The 17,478-nt window shown below is 36.6% G+C and overlaps 1 protein-coding gene across 1 annotated transcript in view; it reads left to right on the top strand.

Annotated features, from left to right (window-relative positions):
- LOC136864705 (SH3 domain-binding protein 5 homolog) overlaps window positions 1–15,933 on the top strand; it is a 163,076-nt gene extending 147,143 nt beyond the window's left edge. Inside the window, exon 7 of the mRNA XM_068226395.1 lies at window positions 15,027–15,933. Coding sequence (XP_068082496.1) covers window positions 15,027–15,221 — 195 coding nt within the window. The 3' untranslated portion in view covers window positions 15,222–15,933. The remainder of the gene's footprint in view (window positions 1–15,026) is intronic.
- The last annotated feature ends 1,545 nt before the right edge of the window (window positions 15,934–17,478 follow it).

The raw sequence follows: 17,478 nt of genomic DNA, 5'->3' as shown, positions 1-17,478 counted from the left end.
ATTGGAGGCAAATAAGGTTCATCTTCAACAGACAAACAGTTACTGCCATGCATTTCAAAAACAAAATGCAAAGTTTCCTGAAATCAGAAACAGGATATGCAAATATATGACTGGGAAATATGCAGTCGCAAGTGAAATGTGTTGTTTGAAAGCTAGAGCAGAATCTAGCAAGTTAAAAATTATGGGTTGTAAGGCTAGCCATGGGTGGCTCACGCTTGTTTCAGAATTAAATGATTTCAGTTTCCATAGAAAAATTGGATCTGCACAATGTCTCCCAGCCAGTTATGTAGAAAATATTGTTAATTTCCACAGAGTTATGGGTTTGTGCCAGTGAAATTTATCAGTTTATGCCACTGAAATTATATTTAATTCACAAATTGGTAATGCTGACCAGACATATATATTGTACTGTAGCAAGAAGAAGTCAGCTATAGCGAGTGCGGCATATAGTGAGAGTTTCATGGTAACAACAGTTTCTTCTACGCCACTTAAAAATTTCTATTTTAAACTATGTAATACTGTATACTTCAGTTATACTGAGAACCCTTTCACTGTTTCTTTGATTATTACGAATGATTTAGCGCGCATTATTTTTTCAGTCATTTATATTTATGTACCATGGCATTTATATTGAATATGAATTATCATAACCCTTTGACTTACAACTCCAATCAAACACGCAAGTTTGACGTAAGGGAAGAACATGTATTCGCAATAAGTGCATGTATAGCATGGTTTATAGCAGTTGTTAACTTAATGGATGAAGTAAGAATGTGTTATTTCTCAACATACAGCAGCATGCATTACCGATTTCAGAATGTAGGTTACATAGTCTCCTGTATGTTTAACACTTTTAGTGAAAATACACAGCCCGTTTCCAGTCATTCGACCGGGTCAGGAATGGAATGAATGAAGCCCCCATCTAGCGGCGAGGATAAGAAGGCTGCCAAATAGTGTTGCACTCCACTGGTTAACCCTTTTAGTGCCAGGCAAAAATGTAAAGTTGTGGTCTACCAAGTGCCAGACTGTGTTAATGGAAAATGTAGGCCTTCAGAAATAAAAAGGACTAAATCCTCTGTTTTTAAAGATAAGAAATCAAAACTTTATCAGGAAATGCAAATCATAAGACATATAAATTACTGTGACGTCACACTGTTCAAAGTCATTCAGTGGTTGTGATGTTTGGGACATCACTGTATATTTTTAATTATTGAACTATATATTTAATTGATAAGACGTATATATTTAATCACTGATAGGTCATTTTTAAATTAATATGTATATATATATAGGGTTTTTATCATCCATTTCAATCATCATTTCATTTCTTTGTATCGCGGCTATAACGTATTCTGAACGAACAAATTATTGGGGAAAGTATTTCAACATCAAGCATATTTATAACTTGCAGTAAATTTTCCAATAGCCGTTGTGAGGTGACCAGAGTCAGCAGGCTAATTTCAGCCCAGTTCCAGGAAAAGTACGTCATCGAGGTAACGAGAGATATTACCCTCTCCACCTCATGAAGAGACAGTTGATATATTATTAACACCCACTTTTCAAACTCAGCTTCGGGACGCTTTATTTCAGCGGGAAAGTTCAGCCTATGTAAATGAACGTAATGAAGCAACGTGATGGATTCACAGCAATACATTGGAGAAGGGATGAGACCTCGAATCTTACTGGACCATGTGATATGGCTGATGGAAGGAGACTTTTGAACCGATAAATACCACCGACAAGGGCTGGAGAGGACATTCGGACATTCGGAGATTCGGACTTTCGGACTTTCTCATTTATATTCTTATTCATACTCTTACTACGATTCTACGTCTACACATCGGAGAAGATTTTAACTTAGTTCACTTCGCATCTGAGTATATTCTACTCAAAAGTTACTCTCATTGGGACTTGTTATCTCAATGACGAGAGGTAGTCAACGGGAGACCGGCTTTGACTAGTATAGGGCAGGAGAGCTCTTATTATGAATTTAGCTACGCTACTGTTCCGTAATACGGAAGAATACGAATGTATTCTCTCCATGAACATAACCCATGGTGGTTTTGCACTTAAAATTAGGACTCATTACGACTTTATGTAAGGATGTAGATGTTGATTCCCATAGGGAACCTAAAATATTTGTCCCGAATGAGTAAATTTATAATACCAATATAATGGTCCGTTATTGGACATTATAAATTTTCCAGCTAACTCATTCTTGGTTGCCTGCGTTTCGCCCTCGTGTGCTAAGTTAGGCTCGTCAGTTGGGACTTAGCACACCACCCAAGACGCAAGGCTAGTGCATACCATGGAGACTACTGCATAGGCTATTCGAAGCCACCAGCAGTGCCAATGCACTATGAGAGCTATGTCTTATTTCCAAAAATAGATGCCTGCCTGGCCATCAAATGATGTAGAGTAGCAAGTGTTAAGGACAGGAAATGTAGGACTGGAATCCAACAACAGAGAAGGCAGCCGGTACGAGATCCACATATCATCAGCTTCAAGACAACGGAGTCTACATATGGTGAGCTTATGGCATAAGTTACTGCAGGTCTTCGCGCAACAGTTCATTGTTAAAATTAATTTCATTCAATTTTTCTTTTGCTTCCGTAAGTTCAGATGTCGTTAAAACGCCGTTACGTCACGTTTTTCATCTTAATAAATAGCTGTTCTAATTTGTAATTTATGAAATGAGTATTAATGATCCTTAAATTCCAAGTTAGTGTACTTAATGATTTGTGTTCCGTTCACCTCACCCCTGGGAGTTTTTTGAGTCTCATTACGCACCATTATTATTATTATTATTATTAATTATCTACTTTTGTTTTCAAGCCATAAGCTTGAAGACTGGCGCCCTGGGGATACTGTTTCTGGAGAAACAATGACATATCATTTATTTATTTTAATATTAAAGTGACCCGCCACGTTATAAATTTGTCATTCATCTGTGGGCCAGGTGGGTACGTCACATATTGTCGCCACAACTGAGGGGCTCGTAAATCATTAAGTACTGGTATAGAAGGATAAAATCAGTAGTTTGGGGGTAACTGTTGTGTATCCACAGTATATTTTTCTAGTGTGTTTGATTTTGGGGGTAACATGGCTGAGCAAGAGGAGAAAGACATGACGCTGCGTAGTGGACACGTGCTGAAGGGTAGTACTTTAAGTAATTCTAAGGAAGAGTTAGATAAATGTGTAGAGGAAGAAACTGATATTAGGAGCGAAGATAGCGAAGGGAATAAGAGTAGGAATGACGAAGTTACGTTAGATTCAGACCATAGTACGATGGGGGGCGAGGCGGAGGTTAGTCCTAACAGTGAGGGTAATAATAATCAGTTACTTGAAATGATGCAGTTAATGTTAAGTAAGATAGAGGATAGTAAATCTGAAATAAAAAATGAATTGGAACAAATTTAAAAAAATGTAGAACAAATTAAATCAGAAATTAAAAATGAAGTAGAACAAACTAAACGAGAATTAAGTAAGGCATTGAATGAACACAAGGTAGAAGCTAATAAAAGGATGGACGAACATAGCAAACAGTTACAAGAATTATTTAAACAAAATGAAAGATTTAACAAGCAGATAGAGGAACAGAAAGAGATAACTAAGCAAAACAAACAAGAGGTAGAGAAGAAATTTGTAGAGCAGAGGAGTGAGTTGTTGGGATTAATGGAAAAAGAAAGCAACAACACTAGAAAGGAGTTAGAGACACAGGTGACAAGTATTAATAATAGAGTTGAGATCCAAAAGGAAGAAATAAAAGAATTTAAAGATCAGGTACAACTCAAGATCGATACCGTTAAGTGTATAATAGAAGACAACACTAGGGAACAAAGAGAAAAGTTTGCGATAGTAGAAGGCAATACAGTGGAAATTAAGACATTGAAAGAAAAACAGAACACTGTAGTGAATGAAATTCAAAGAGATAGAGATGTAGATAACCGCATAGCGATGGCAGAAGCACGCATACGACGAGAAGTAAGAGAAAGGCAAGGTAACACTGAGAGGCAAAGTCATGGAGGGATTTACAGTAAGGAAATTGAATTACCGAAGTTCAATGGGAAACAAACTAACCCATTAGAATTTCTGAAAATAGTAGAAAAACGGTTTGGGAAACGGATTGAGGAAGGGATTATGGACTGGGAAGAGGCGATCGACATTATTGATCATGCTTTTGTGGGAGAGACGCGTTCCTGGTTTTCAGTCTATAAAAGTAACATGAAAAGTCTGGAGGAATTTAAGACGAAGTTCACAGACAAATACTGGAACGAAAACGTTCAAAGCCGTGAAAGAGAAAGGGTATTATTTGGGAAATTCAAACGTAATGAATGTGTCTCTATGACTGAGTATTTTTTGTCGCATGTTATGATTTGCCAGAATTTAGACGGAATCACGGCTGATTCAGATGTAGTCAGATTACTGTTACGACATTTTCCAGACAGGGTACGCGAAGCAGCGTGTATGCAAAGTATTAAAACTATTCAGGAAATGGAGCAGTTATTAGGGAGTTTTGATGCACTAGGAAACATTGGGCATAGAACAGGAAACTCACATAATTTTGTTCCTCATAGTGAACCAAGGGACAATAGGAGACAGCCAAACTATGAGAATCGTAATCAGTTTCAGCCAAGGCATAACGGTAGGGGTGGCGCACCTGAAAATAGAACGGGAAATGCCCAACAAGTCAGAGGACAAGTTACTAACGAGCCAAGTGTAGGTACACGATCGCAACCTTTAAACTAAATGCATGCTGTAATGATGGGTCAGAATTCCAGCCTTACCAGGAAGTAGTTAGGAATTGTGTTATGAAACTATTGCCATATGACCTAGATGTTAAGGAAGACCGTATGTGTGAACCAGATAATAATTATTTAGATTCGGGTGATGAAGTGATTAATCCTGTGGTTCAGTTAGAAGTTTGGGTTGCGTATGTTCACGCGTTAATTGATACTGGAAGTCAGAAATCATGTATTAGTTCAGAATGGTATGACTCTTTAGTTAAACAGGGTATTATGATGGAAGAGATGCCTGTTAAGTCTACATTCATTATTACAGCTGTTGGTAAAAAGTCGAAACAAATATGCAAGCAGGTTGCGGTGCCGATTTGTATAGAGGGTTTTATTTCAGTACAGGTATGTTTGGTTATTCCTCACCTTGTATTTTATCTCATCTTGGGATGTGACTGGCTGACTTTAAAATCGGCTCAGCTAGATTACGATGATGCAACGGTAAATCTGAAGTGGGATAATAAGTATGTCAGACTCGAACTGAGAAATGAAATTCAGAGGAAAACGAATGTTTGTTCTATGCGGAGTGTTATTGAGGTTTCTAGATATGAGGAGAAACCCAGTGAGGGGTTTAATTTATGCCACTTGTGGTTGAAAGAGGATCAGAAGGATGCCTTATTTGAAGCTGCGAGTAACAGTAAATTAGAGGAAGTCCAGAGGGACGAATTGTTGGCAGTGTTATGTGAACACGCTGAGATTTTTTCTAAGAAACCCGGTAAAACACATGTTTATGAACATTCTTTTTCAGTGCTGGATGACAGTCCTTTCAGCAGGCCACGGTATGCTATCCCACACAAATATGCCAAGGCAGTTGACGATCAGATACAAGCTATGTTAGCTGATGGGATAATTGAAGTGTCTAATAGCCAGTATGTAAATTCTTTAATCGTTGTGCCTAAGAGTGATGGGAGCGTCAGACTTTGCATTGATGGGAGAGATATGAATAGACGTATTTGTACTGACCAGTTAAAATCACAGACTATTGAAGAGTTAATTCAGGGCTTTGAGGGTAAAAAATGGTTTTCATCTGTTGATTTAAGAAGTAGTTTTTGGCAGATTCCTTTGAGAGTGGAGGACAGGCCTCTGACAGCATTTAGTCATAAGTACAGCTTGTATCAGTTTCAGTACGTTCCCTACGGGACGAAGACTAGTTCTGCAGCCTTAATTAGAGCATTAAATATTGCATTAGGTGATGTGGCAGGGGATTTCGCCACGGTTTTTATTGATGATATGGCTGGAGTTTTATATCAAGGACCTTATCGTATACATAAGAAACTAGGACCTTGTGCTTATAAATTATCTGACGGTGATTGCATTTTATTGGGTTCATTCAACATTCGGAGTTTACGTAAATATATTACGAGTCCGGGGGATTTTCCATAGTGCTGGAATATAGGTCAGTGAGCCAGGCCACGCTTATCTCTTATATAATATACACCTGTCGCAGCGTGGAGTGACTGCTCTCTGGTAGGTGGAGTTTCCCAAGTTTTGTTTTGCTTGCTACACGATGTGTGTGCATACGATTGACACGAGTTCATTACCAAGGTTACGTCTGTTCTCTTTACGTAATGCCATGTATGGGTAATCTAGTATTTGATTTTATATAACGAGGATCATTAATATTGCAGTTTAAAATTTGTAAATTCCCCGTAGACTATAAGAAGTCATCACAAAGACTTGCAATAATTTTACCCTAGGCTAAAACCACGTGAATGTGTTAGCGTGTGTGAAGTGATAGTCATACAGCAAGAACGTAAAAACACTTGAAAGAGTAATACGATGCATTTTGTTTGTGTAAATTTTGTACAGATCTAAATTGAATTGTCAAGTATTGCATACACTGGATTCATAAAATCAGCAAGAGGTGACGAACATTTGAGAAAGTGAGACATCAGAAACTCGCTAAGTTGTAATATTGTGTTTTAATGGAAATTTTGAAGTGTTATATATTATCTGTTATTAAGTTGTAGGTGGAACCATCAAGTTGTAATTTTGTAAAATAGTGTTATGTTGTATACAGTAATGAATGAATGTACAGTTGTTTTGGAAACAAGTGAAACGTAAGTGGCAAAGTGTGGGTGTGAGCCCTCAACAGAAGTACTACTTGTTTTAGGCTCAGAGGGGCGAATGTGATGTTTGGGACATCGCTGTATATATTTAATATATATTTATATATATTTATATTTAATTGATAAGACGTATATATTTAATCACTGATAGGTCATTTTTAAATTAATATGTATATATATATTGTACCAGGAAAAGTTTTTGGGTAAAGGGCATGAGTAGGACCTCAGGGAGTGGAACTTGGTTTTGGAGCCGATACAGAGTAGGATAGACTCGCAGAGCGAATAATAGATGGTTAAAAAAATTTTTTTTCAAAACAATTTATTAATTCTTCACCCTGCGATATGATTATTGGACTCAAATCTGGCATTGAAATTAAAAGTTTGAACGTAATCTTCCTGAATTCTGTTCATGAAAATGGAATAAATATCACTGATTCCAAAGTCTTTCATATGTGAGAATATGAGGTATTGAATTTCCACCTAAAGTCTTTCTAAACCTAAGCACACACTTGTAATTGTAAGTTGATATGAGAAATTAAATTTCTGTTAAAAGTTTTCAGTTTTCAGTTTGTAAACCTTGATATATAGCACACTTGAAAAGCCTAAAGTCTTTCTGTGAGATATAAAAATGAAATGTGAAATTAAATTAATCACTTCTGAGAAATTATGAGAACTTTGAAATATTTGTTCACCCGCGGCACTGAAGTTTCCACTGTTCAAAATTAATGAAAAAATTTTAGTCAGTTTGTTACTACTCACTTATGGAAAGAAATGTTGCTACAAAATGTCGAAGGATGGACATCTGGAATGTTCCGTGGAGAATCAGGATCGGCGATGTTTCCTTAACACACCATGTTGACGTTCTCGATGAGATGATGACGGCTGGAACTGGATCATGTAGAATTGCAGCTTGTTAGGGTGATTTTTCGCACACGAAAATTCACTTAGTGCGAGTAGTTATCACTGACACTGTCATTTACTGTTGAACACTATTTATGGCGTATGAAGAATCACAGTCCTTCCTGTATGAAATACTATTTAAAGTCGTTACTGAAACGTTCATAATTACACAGTTCACACTTGAAAAGGCAAATCATAGTCGATAATCACAGTCTTTGAACACAGTCATTAAGTCACTAAGGATTATTTTCTGCTTATCTTGTTATTATAACGTCATATTACCTCAGAAAAGTTCTTAGTTTTCACTCAAATTACTACTGTAAGTCGTATACTGATGTGGCGTGAATAAAGAAATACAGTTCAATACTCGAAAAGAAATGAGTTCTGGTGATTCTACACATTAGTTTCTGTAGAAGTTCAATATCATTTGAAGCAACCTAAGTCTACACGTAATGACATATTCTGTGAACGTTAAATATTTGATGTTTGCACTTCAATAAGTTCACTCGTATTATATTCTTAAATGTCTTTAGAATTAGACTGTAGTCACGACGCGATGTACTAAATACAGTGCGACGTCTTTTATAATTCTGTCGGCGATATAATTTCGTGTTCCGGAAATGCGACGGCAAGTACTTTCACCGTGACTGCGCGAACATACTGTACGCGGGTCGGTCTCTCCTCTGTCTCACTCACACACATCTGTATACTTGTCCTTGTACTGGCTGCCTGCTGGCTAGCCTTGACATATATAGATACCAGCGCTGGGAGGGGTAGCATCTCTTGGCCATGTGACCGTGAGTGCGTAATTTCGTTTAGACTTTAAATTATTATAACTCAACAACCATGGGGTGAATTAATTCGAAATTCACAGGGATTAACTTTTATGACGTCCGCTACAATTCAGCGTTTGTCCCGTTGAAATTGGTTAAGGCGTTGAAAAGCTGGCAAAAGAAAATTCTTTTCAAGAAATATCTCTAGGGGAGGTGAGCTTCGAGCGACAGGTGACGTCACTTGACTCCGCCTAGTGCACTCGTGGGGTCTGGCACATACTGGAACATTCTTTACATAGATGTTCGTACATCGGTCGGATCTTTTATGCTGGAATAACGTTTCTTTCGATTGATATGGACCAGGACCTAGGCTTTCCTGGTACAATATATATAGGGTTTTTATCATCCATTTCAGTCATCATTTCATTTCTTTGTATCGCGGCTATAACGTATTCTGAACGAACAAATTATTGGGGAAAGTATTTCAACATCACGCATATTTATAACTTGCAGTAAATTTTCCAATAGCCGTTGTGAGGTGACCAGAGTCAGCAGGCTAATTTCAGCCCAGTTCCAGGAAAAGTACGTCATCGAGGTTACGAGAGATATTACCCTCTCCACCTCATGAAGAGACAGTTGATATATTATTAACACCCACTTTTCAAACTCAGCTTCGGGACGCTTTATTTCAGCGGGAAAGTTCAGCCTATGTGAATGAACGTAATGAAGCAACGTGATGGATTCACAGCAATACATTGGAGAAGGGATGAGACCTCGAATCTTACTGGACCATGTGATATGGCTGATGGAAGGAGACTTTTGAACCGATAAATACCACCAACAAGGGCTGGAGAGGACATTCGGACTTTCGGACTTTCTCATTTATATTCTTATTCATACTCTTACTACTATTCTACGTCTACACATCGGAGAATATTTTAACTTAGTTCACTTCGCATCTGAGTATATTCTACTCAAAAGTTACTCTCATTGGGACTTGTTATCTCAATGACGAGAGGTAGTCAACGGGAGACTGGCTTTGACTAGTATAGGGCAGGAGAGCTCTTATTATGAATTTAGCTACGCTACTGTTCCGTAATACGGAAGAATACGAATGTATTCTCCGTAATACGGAAGAATACGAATGTATTCTCTCCATGAACATAACCCATGGTGGTTTTGCACTTAAAATTAGGACTCATTACAACTTTATGTAAGGAGTACAGTAGGAAGTGTTAAGGACAGGAAATGTAGGACTGGAATCCAACAACAGAGAAGGCAGCCGGTATGAGATCCACATATCATCAGCTTCAAGACAACAGAGTCTACATATGGTGAGCTTATGGCATAAGTTACTGCAAGTCTTCGCGCAACAGTTCATTGTTAAAATTAATTTCATTCAATTTTTCTTTTGCTTCCGTAAGTTCAGACGTCGTTAAAACGCTGTTACGTCACGTTTTTCATCTTAATAAATAGCTGTTCTAATTTGTAATTTATGAAATGAGTATTAATGATCCTTAAATTCCAAGTTAGTGTACTTAATGATTTGTGTTCCGTTTACCTCACCCCTGGGAGTTTTTTGAGTCTCATTACGCATTATTATTATTATTAATTATCTACTTTTGTTTTCAAGCCATAAGCTTGAAGACTGGCGCCCTTGGGATACTGTTTCTGGAGAAACAATAACATATCATTTATTTATTTTAATATTAAAGTGACCCGCCACGTTATAAATTTGTCATTCATCTGTGGGCCAAGTGGGTACGTCACATGGTTTGTGAGTGTGGCCTTTGCGGCCAGCTCCGCTGGCCGCTCTTTTGCTATCAAGGTTCTTTGGTAGCCCTTAAAAGGGCTGTTGGACCTCCCAGGCAAGCCTGGTCAGACAGGAAAGGCCAGGATATAGGAGAAGGTTACACTTTGAAATACAGAGTGCAGTTGCCAAATACATTCATTTTTAATTGTGTTTCTTCAGATTTAACATTCATAACAAAGGCTAATATACGCCCACGCCACAATTTTGCTTTACGTCTTGAAAACTATCGAAGACTATTCACAGAGGTAGTAGATTCCTTAGAAGCAAAAGCAGTCATAATATTAGTACCAATAATTTGTTCATCAAAAACAGATAATGTTTTTAAGGGAGGTACTGCATCTCTAAATACACATACATAAGTATTCATACAAGCTTCACCTTGATCCTGCAAATTATAAATGCATAAGTTCATATTCCAGCCTAACCGAACTCCAGATTCCTCGGGTTTGTATAACTTGAGAGCGTGATAACCATCCCCCAAGACTAAATTATCAAGATGAATTATCGATTTCTTAACAATAGGCTGTGGCCCCCTGCAAATAAATGCATACGTCTGTACCGTACCATTATGAAATTTGTTCCTCACATTATTAATTCATTAATTGATTAATGAAAATAATTTATTCAGGAAAATATGTTAGAAAATTTGATTATTGCTATTACCACACGCTTACAAATCGAGTAAAAACGAAAACTGGAAGGCACACATACATAATACAAGAACCAAGAAACACATTTTGTTAGTTCTAAAAGTATCTGCAGGGGTGTCAGAAATTCAAAATTCTAAAATCTAGCATATTGAAAAAAATATACCAACAATGTCAATCATTACAAGTAATAAACTTCATTTCAGATCCATATTGACTTCAAATCTCTGAAGATGAAATTCTAAAAGAATTCAGTTATATTAGGGCCACCTATTCAATACATTTCTGCCATTTATTAAATGGTCTGTTTAAGAGTTGCATAGTTATTTGAAATACCTTGGACATGTTTCGAACTAGCTTACAAATAACAAAGAAAGACATACATCAAAAACAGTGATACATAAAAATCATAGATATAATACAGTCAACAAATGCAATGGGAGTTTATGTTAAAATGTACATAGCTTCAATGTTAAAAACTAGCAGTTACCCACAGCTTCGCTCGTGTGGATTTTGTAATTTGATCAAAGAAATCGTTCCTCGGCATTGTACTAAGATATTATCTGAAAATTCCTAAAGTATAAAAATTCACCCAAAAATTGAGTTTCATTTACCCCGGAAATTCTTTGTAAACCATGTTTGTGGTATTACCTTTTGGGGCTAAGATGACCATGCAACATAGAACTGTACATGTGAGAAACAGTCTTCTCTCAAGTCAAAAAAATAAATACATGTTTCTTTATTTTTAAAGGAGATTCCAAATACCAGTTTTCATGTCTGTAACATCTTCAGTTTCTAAGATATAAGTATCTCCATAAAAAATAATTCAACTATTTTTCACTTCTTTTCACCTCCTGTTAAGTGCCTTCTCTGAAAACAAAAAGGTACAGGTTCCTGTATTTTTAAAGGACTTTACAAATACCAAGTTTCTTGTCTCTAACATGTTAAGTTTTTGACATGTAATGTAGATATACCGGTACTCATTTTAAAAATTCACCCACTTGTCCAATTCTTTTCAGCCCCTTAACTGGATTTTCGGAAAACAAAAAAATATGTGTTACATTATTTTTAAAGGAGATTCCAAATACCAGTTTTCATTCCTGTACGTCTGTAACGCCTTCAGTTGTTTAGATAACTGTATACTCATAAGAATAATTCAACTTCTTCTTCACTTCGTTCCACCCCACTCCCGCATTATGTGGACTTTCTGAAAACAAAAATACGCATTTCTTTATTTTGAAAGGAAATTCAAAGTGCCAAATTTTCACGTCTGTAACAGATTCAGGTTTTTTTTTTTAAGATAATCCTCATCAACATATTTCAACTCCTTATTTACTTATTTTCAACCCTACACCCCTTACGTCCATTTTCCGGAAAAAAAAAAATAGTGATACATAAAAATCATAGATATAATACAGTCAACAAATGCAATGGGAGTTTATGTTAAAATGTACATAGCTTCAGTGTTAAAAACTAGCAATTACCCTCAGCTTCGCTCGTGTGGATTTTGTAATTTGATCAAAGAAAAAATCGTTAGTTTCTTCATATTTAAAGGAAATTCCAAATATCAGTTTTCACGTCTTTAACATCTTTAGTGTTTGAGATATAAGTATCTTCACATAAAGAATTCAACTAATTTTTCAATACACTCACCCCCCTTAATTGGATTTTCCAAAGACAAAAGAACACCTGTTTCTCTACTTTGAAAGAAGATTCCAGATACAAATGTTCATGCCTCTAACATCTTCAGTTTTTGAGATATAAGTATCCTCATTAAAAGAATTCAACTCCTTTTTCACCCCAGCCCGTTAAGTTGATCCCCCCCACCGTTCAAAAGTGCGTGTTCTTTATTTTTTAAGGTGATTCCAAATACAAATTTTCACATGTGTAACCTTAAGTTTTTGAGATATAAGTTTCTCCATAAAAAGAATTACATTTTTTCACTTCCTTTCACCCCCCCCCCCTCCTCAAGTGAATTTTCCAAAAACCAAAAAAAAATATTTATTTTTAAAGGAGATTCCAAATACTAATTTTCACATCTGTAACATCTTTAGTTTTTGAGATACAAGTATCCTCATACAAAGTATTCAACTAATTTTTCAATTAATTCACCCCCCCCTTAAGTAGATTTTCCAAAGAGAAAAGATTACGTGTTTCTTTACGTTGAATGAAAATTCCAAATACAAATTTTCATGTCTGTAACATCTTCAGTTTTTGAGACACAAGTATCCTCACGAAAAGAATTCAACTCCTTTTTCACTCTACCTCTGCCCATTAAGTTGGTTTCCCCCCACCCAAAAAATGCGTGTTTCTTTATTTTTAAAGGAGGTTCCAAATACCAATTTCCACATCTGTAACCTTCAATTTTGTGATATAAGTTTCTCTAGAAAAAGAATTCAATTTCTTTACTTCCTTTCACACTCCCCACTCAAGTGAATTTTCCAAAAACAAACAGTACCCGTTACTTTAAAAGAGCTTCCAAATACCAATTATCACGACTGTAACATCTTCAGTTTTTGAGATATATGTATCCTCGTAAAAGGAATTCATCTCAGTTTTCATCCCCCCGCCCCCTTACGAAGTTGATTCCCCTACCAAATGTGTGTTTCTTTATTTTTAAAGGAGATTCCAAATACCAGTTTTCACATTTGTAACATCTTTAGATTTTTTGGTATGTATACATTCTCATACAAATAATTCAACTAATTTTTCAATTGTTTCACCCCTCCGTTAACATTTTTTTTTTTCGAAAACCAAAGAATACGTGTTTCCTTATTTTTTAAGGAGATTCCAAATACCAAGTATTATGTCTGTAAACTTAAGTTTTTGAGATATCGATATCCTCATTTTAAAATTTCACCCCCCTTTTCACCCCCTTAGCAACGGAATATCCAAAAATCCTCCCTTAGTGAACACTACACCCTAATATAAATGTATCCTCAAAATTTCATTTATTTATGTCCAGTAGCTTTGGCTCGCCGATGATGAATCAATCAGTCAGTCAGTCAGGACATGTTATTTTACATATATAGATTCAACAAGTACAATGGAAATTGTAAAAAATGTACGTGGATTCAAACTTGGTCAAAATAAGTTGTGAGTGTGGGTCCAACTGTATTTAGTACAATATTAATTGGCTGGAGGAAATACTTTAAGAATAGTGAAGACAGATGTTGTTCTAATCTGTCATGTTTCTGGAAAACAGAGTGATGTTTTAAAAAATCTGTTATATTGCATCAACAGAGAACACAAGTATAGCCAAGATCTGAAAGTGGAAATAAAAAGCCAAGTATGAGAACGAAAAATGAGGTAAAGGTTAAAGATAGTATGGAGGAGTCACAAAATATTACGCACATCCTCTTTCCTGTGCAGGTTCTTTTGTTGAAGTTCAGCAATAGTTTAATATTTGTCTGGTAACAGGCACCCTATATACCCCCCCCAATAGCGCAACAGCCCTGAAGGACCATGGCCTACCAAGCGACCACTGCTCAGCCCGAAGGGCTACAGATTACGAGGTGTCATGTGGTCAGTAGGACAGGTCCTTTCGGCCGTTATTCTTGGCTTTCTAGACCGGGACCACTATCTCACCGTGAGATAGCTCGTCAGTTTTAATCACATAAGCTGAGTGGACCTCGAACAAGCCCTCAGATGCATGTAAAAATCCCTGACCTTACCGAAAATCGAACCGGGGGCGTCCGGGTAAGAGGCAGGCACGCTACCCCTACACTGTGGGGCAGGCCCCTATGTATTAGCTGTGAAGTATTTTATTTACAACAGTGCTTCTACGAAGCCCTGCTTTGAAAATCGATAGTATAAAGCTAATTGTCTTTTTGTGTGGTGTTCTTGATTTCTTGTAGATGTCTGTCTGAATGATATAGTTGTATCCATGCTTGTTCATTTGTTGCTGTAATTGCATGTTGGGTTATTGTGGCAGAAATTAGACTATAAAATTTTAAATGTACTCATATGGGATGTGGATTTTAAAAAAATTGCTGGATGATAATTGGACCCTATTTTTTTTCTCTCGCCAGGAACTGGAAGAACTTAAACTTCGTTTCCGTGAACTTGCCATCCGTCCTGTGGAAGGTAGAGAGGAGCAAGGTGGAAGTAGCAACAAACATTGGGAGTTGGAATTGAATGCTACAGTAGCCAAGCTTGATCACATGTTACATATGCAGGAATGTGTCCGTGAATTAAAACAGAACAGTAGCTCTACCCAAGACTAATTTGCTATATTGTGTTCAATGTTTTTGGTAGGTCATTCTCACTTCACTTCACTTCCCTTCCCTTCCCTTCCCTTCACTTCCCTTCACTTCACTTCACTTCACTTCACTTCACTTCACTTCACTTCACTTCCACAATATTTTTGATGGAGGATCATATAAAGCTGTGATAATGAAATTGTTTGAAGTTAGCATTTGTTAGTGGTACACCTTTAATCTTCCAGCTCTGTACTATCCATTATAAGTACAAAACTAGTTTGTCTTTTTTTGAGAGGCTGAGGTTCTTGCCAGCTGACATCACTTTAATTGCAGACTTGTGAGAGAAACAGTAGGAATGATAACTGCTGTTTAAGAATGACCCTTAGACCAATTTCATGGCTTCTGGTTCTAATATTTTGCCAATCTATTTGGGAAGTGTGGTGTTTTAATTGCAAAATCCTGCCACCTAACAAACTGTGAGCATGGAGAAAATTGGAAGAGGCCTATATTATAAGTGCATGGCTACAGGCTGAAAGAAGACGATAATGCCTACTATGACAATAGACAAATAACTAAGTTAACAAGGGGTTCAAAGCCCAACAATATTCCAACACAAATAAAAGGAAATAGGGTTTAACATGCTAGATGTGGGATGTGATCATATGTAAATGGCACTTACAGTAGAAGCAACAGCTTTCTATTGTAATGGGAAACAAGAAAAATATACCCTTCTTGGTCTTTCATGAATGGTAGCCTTAGGTGTAAGATGCAAGGTATAAGAAAATGTGATAAATGGTCCTTCAAGTAAGAAACTGGAAGCAAAAGCACTCAATTTTAGTGAGCAACAATAAAATATATTACTTCTAATCTTTAAGGAATGAGTGCTGTAAAGTTTGAAGCACTGGGCATGAAAGATGATGATAATAATTTAAGAAGGATATTGGAAGAAAATGCTCACAGTTGTAGTACAAGAAACATCAGTATTTTTTAAATTTTTAAAGCATGGAAGCTGTGGGTTTTGTAATGCAAGGCCTGAGAGAACAGTACACTTTTAGGATGATAATGGAAAGACAAGCTCACAATTATGATGGAGTACAAGAAAAATCTAATATCTGTGATCTTTCAAGAATGGGAGCTCAGGGTTTTAACATGTTAGGTGTGAGAGGTGGTCATACATAATTTCTGTATAGGGAACGGTGACTGTCAAACTGATCTTTATCAACAAATGGTTGAGGTTTGTTCACTGTGTTATACGCTTCATAACAAATATTTTGCAAACCCGTTCGGGAGTGTAGTGTTTTAATTGCCAAATCCTTCCTAACAAACTGTGAGCATGGAGAAAATTGGAAGAGGCCTATATGAGTGTGTGGTTACAGGGTGAAACAAGATGATAATGCCTACTATGATAATAGACAAATAACTAAATTAATAATGGGTTCAAAGCCCAACGGTATTCCAACACAAATTAAAGGAAATAATGTGTAACATGCTAGGTGTGAGATGTGGTCTTATGTAAATGGCACTTACAGTAGAAGCAACAGCTCTCTATTGTAATGGGTAACAAGAAAAATATATCCTCCTTGAACTTTCATGAATGGTAGCCTTAGGTGTAAGATAAAAGGTATAAGAAAATGTGATAAATGGTCCTTCAAGTAGGAAACTGGAAGCAGAAGCACTCAATTTTAGTGAGCAAGAAAAAAATATATTACTCTTAATCTTTAGTAAATGAGTGCTACTGGGCATGAGAGATGATAATGATTTACAAAGGATAAACTAATGATTATTGTTTATCCTACAGAATAATTCATACCACCTCTCCAAACACATTCTTTACACTTTTTCCCTTCCCTTGATGATGAGCTGTTATTATCTTGATCAACATGTTGATGTTTTCTTCTTTAAGGGTCATTCATTATTTGCATATAATTTCTGTGTTGGGAACAGTGACTCCCAAACTGATCTCTATCAACAAATGGTTGGGGATTGTTCACTGTGTTATACGCTTTGTAACAAATATTTTTCCAACCCGTTCGGAAACTGTGGTGTTTTAATAAGCAAATCCTTCCTAACAAACTGCAAGCATGGAGAAAATTGGAAGAGGCCTATATTTGAAGTGTCTGATTACAGGGTAAAAAATGATAATGCCTACTATGACAATGACAATAGACAAATAACTAAATTAACAAGGGGTTCAAAGCCCAACACTATTCCAGCACAAATTAAAGGAAATAGGGTTTAACATGCTCGGTGTGAGATGTGGTCATATGTAAATGGCACTTAC

The sequence above is a fragment of the Anabrus simplex genome, chromosome 2, assembly GCF_040414725.1.
Source record: "Anabrus simplex isolate iqAnaSimp1 chromosome 2, ASM4041472v1, whole genome shotgun sequence".
Classification (NCBI taxonomy): Eukaryota; Metazoa; Arthropoda; class Insecta; order Orthoptera; family Tettigoniidae; genus Anabrus; species Anabrus simplex.
This window is presented reverse-complemented; position numbering and strand designations above follow the sequence as displayed.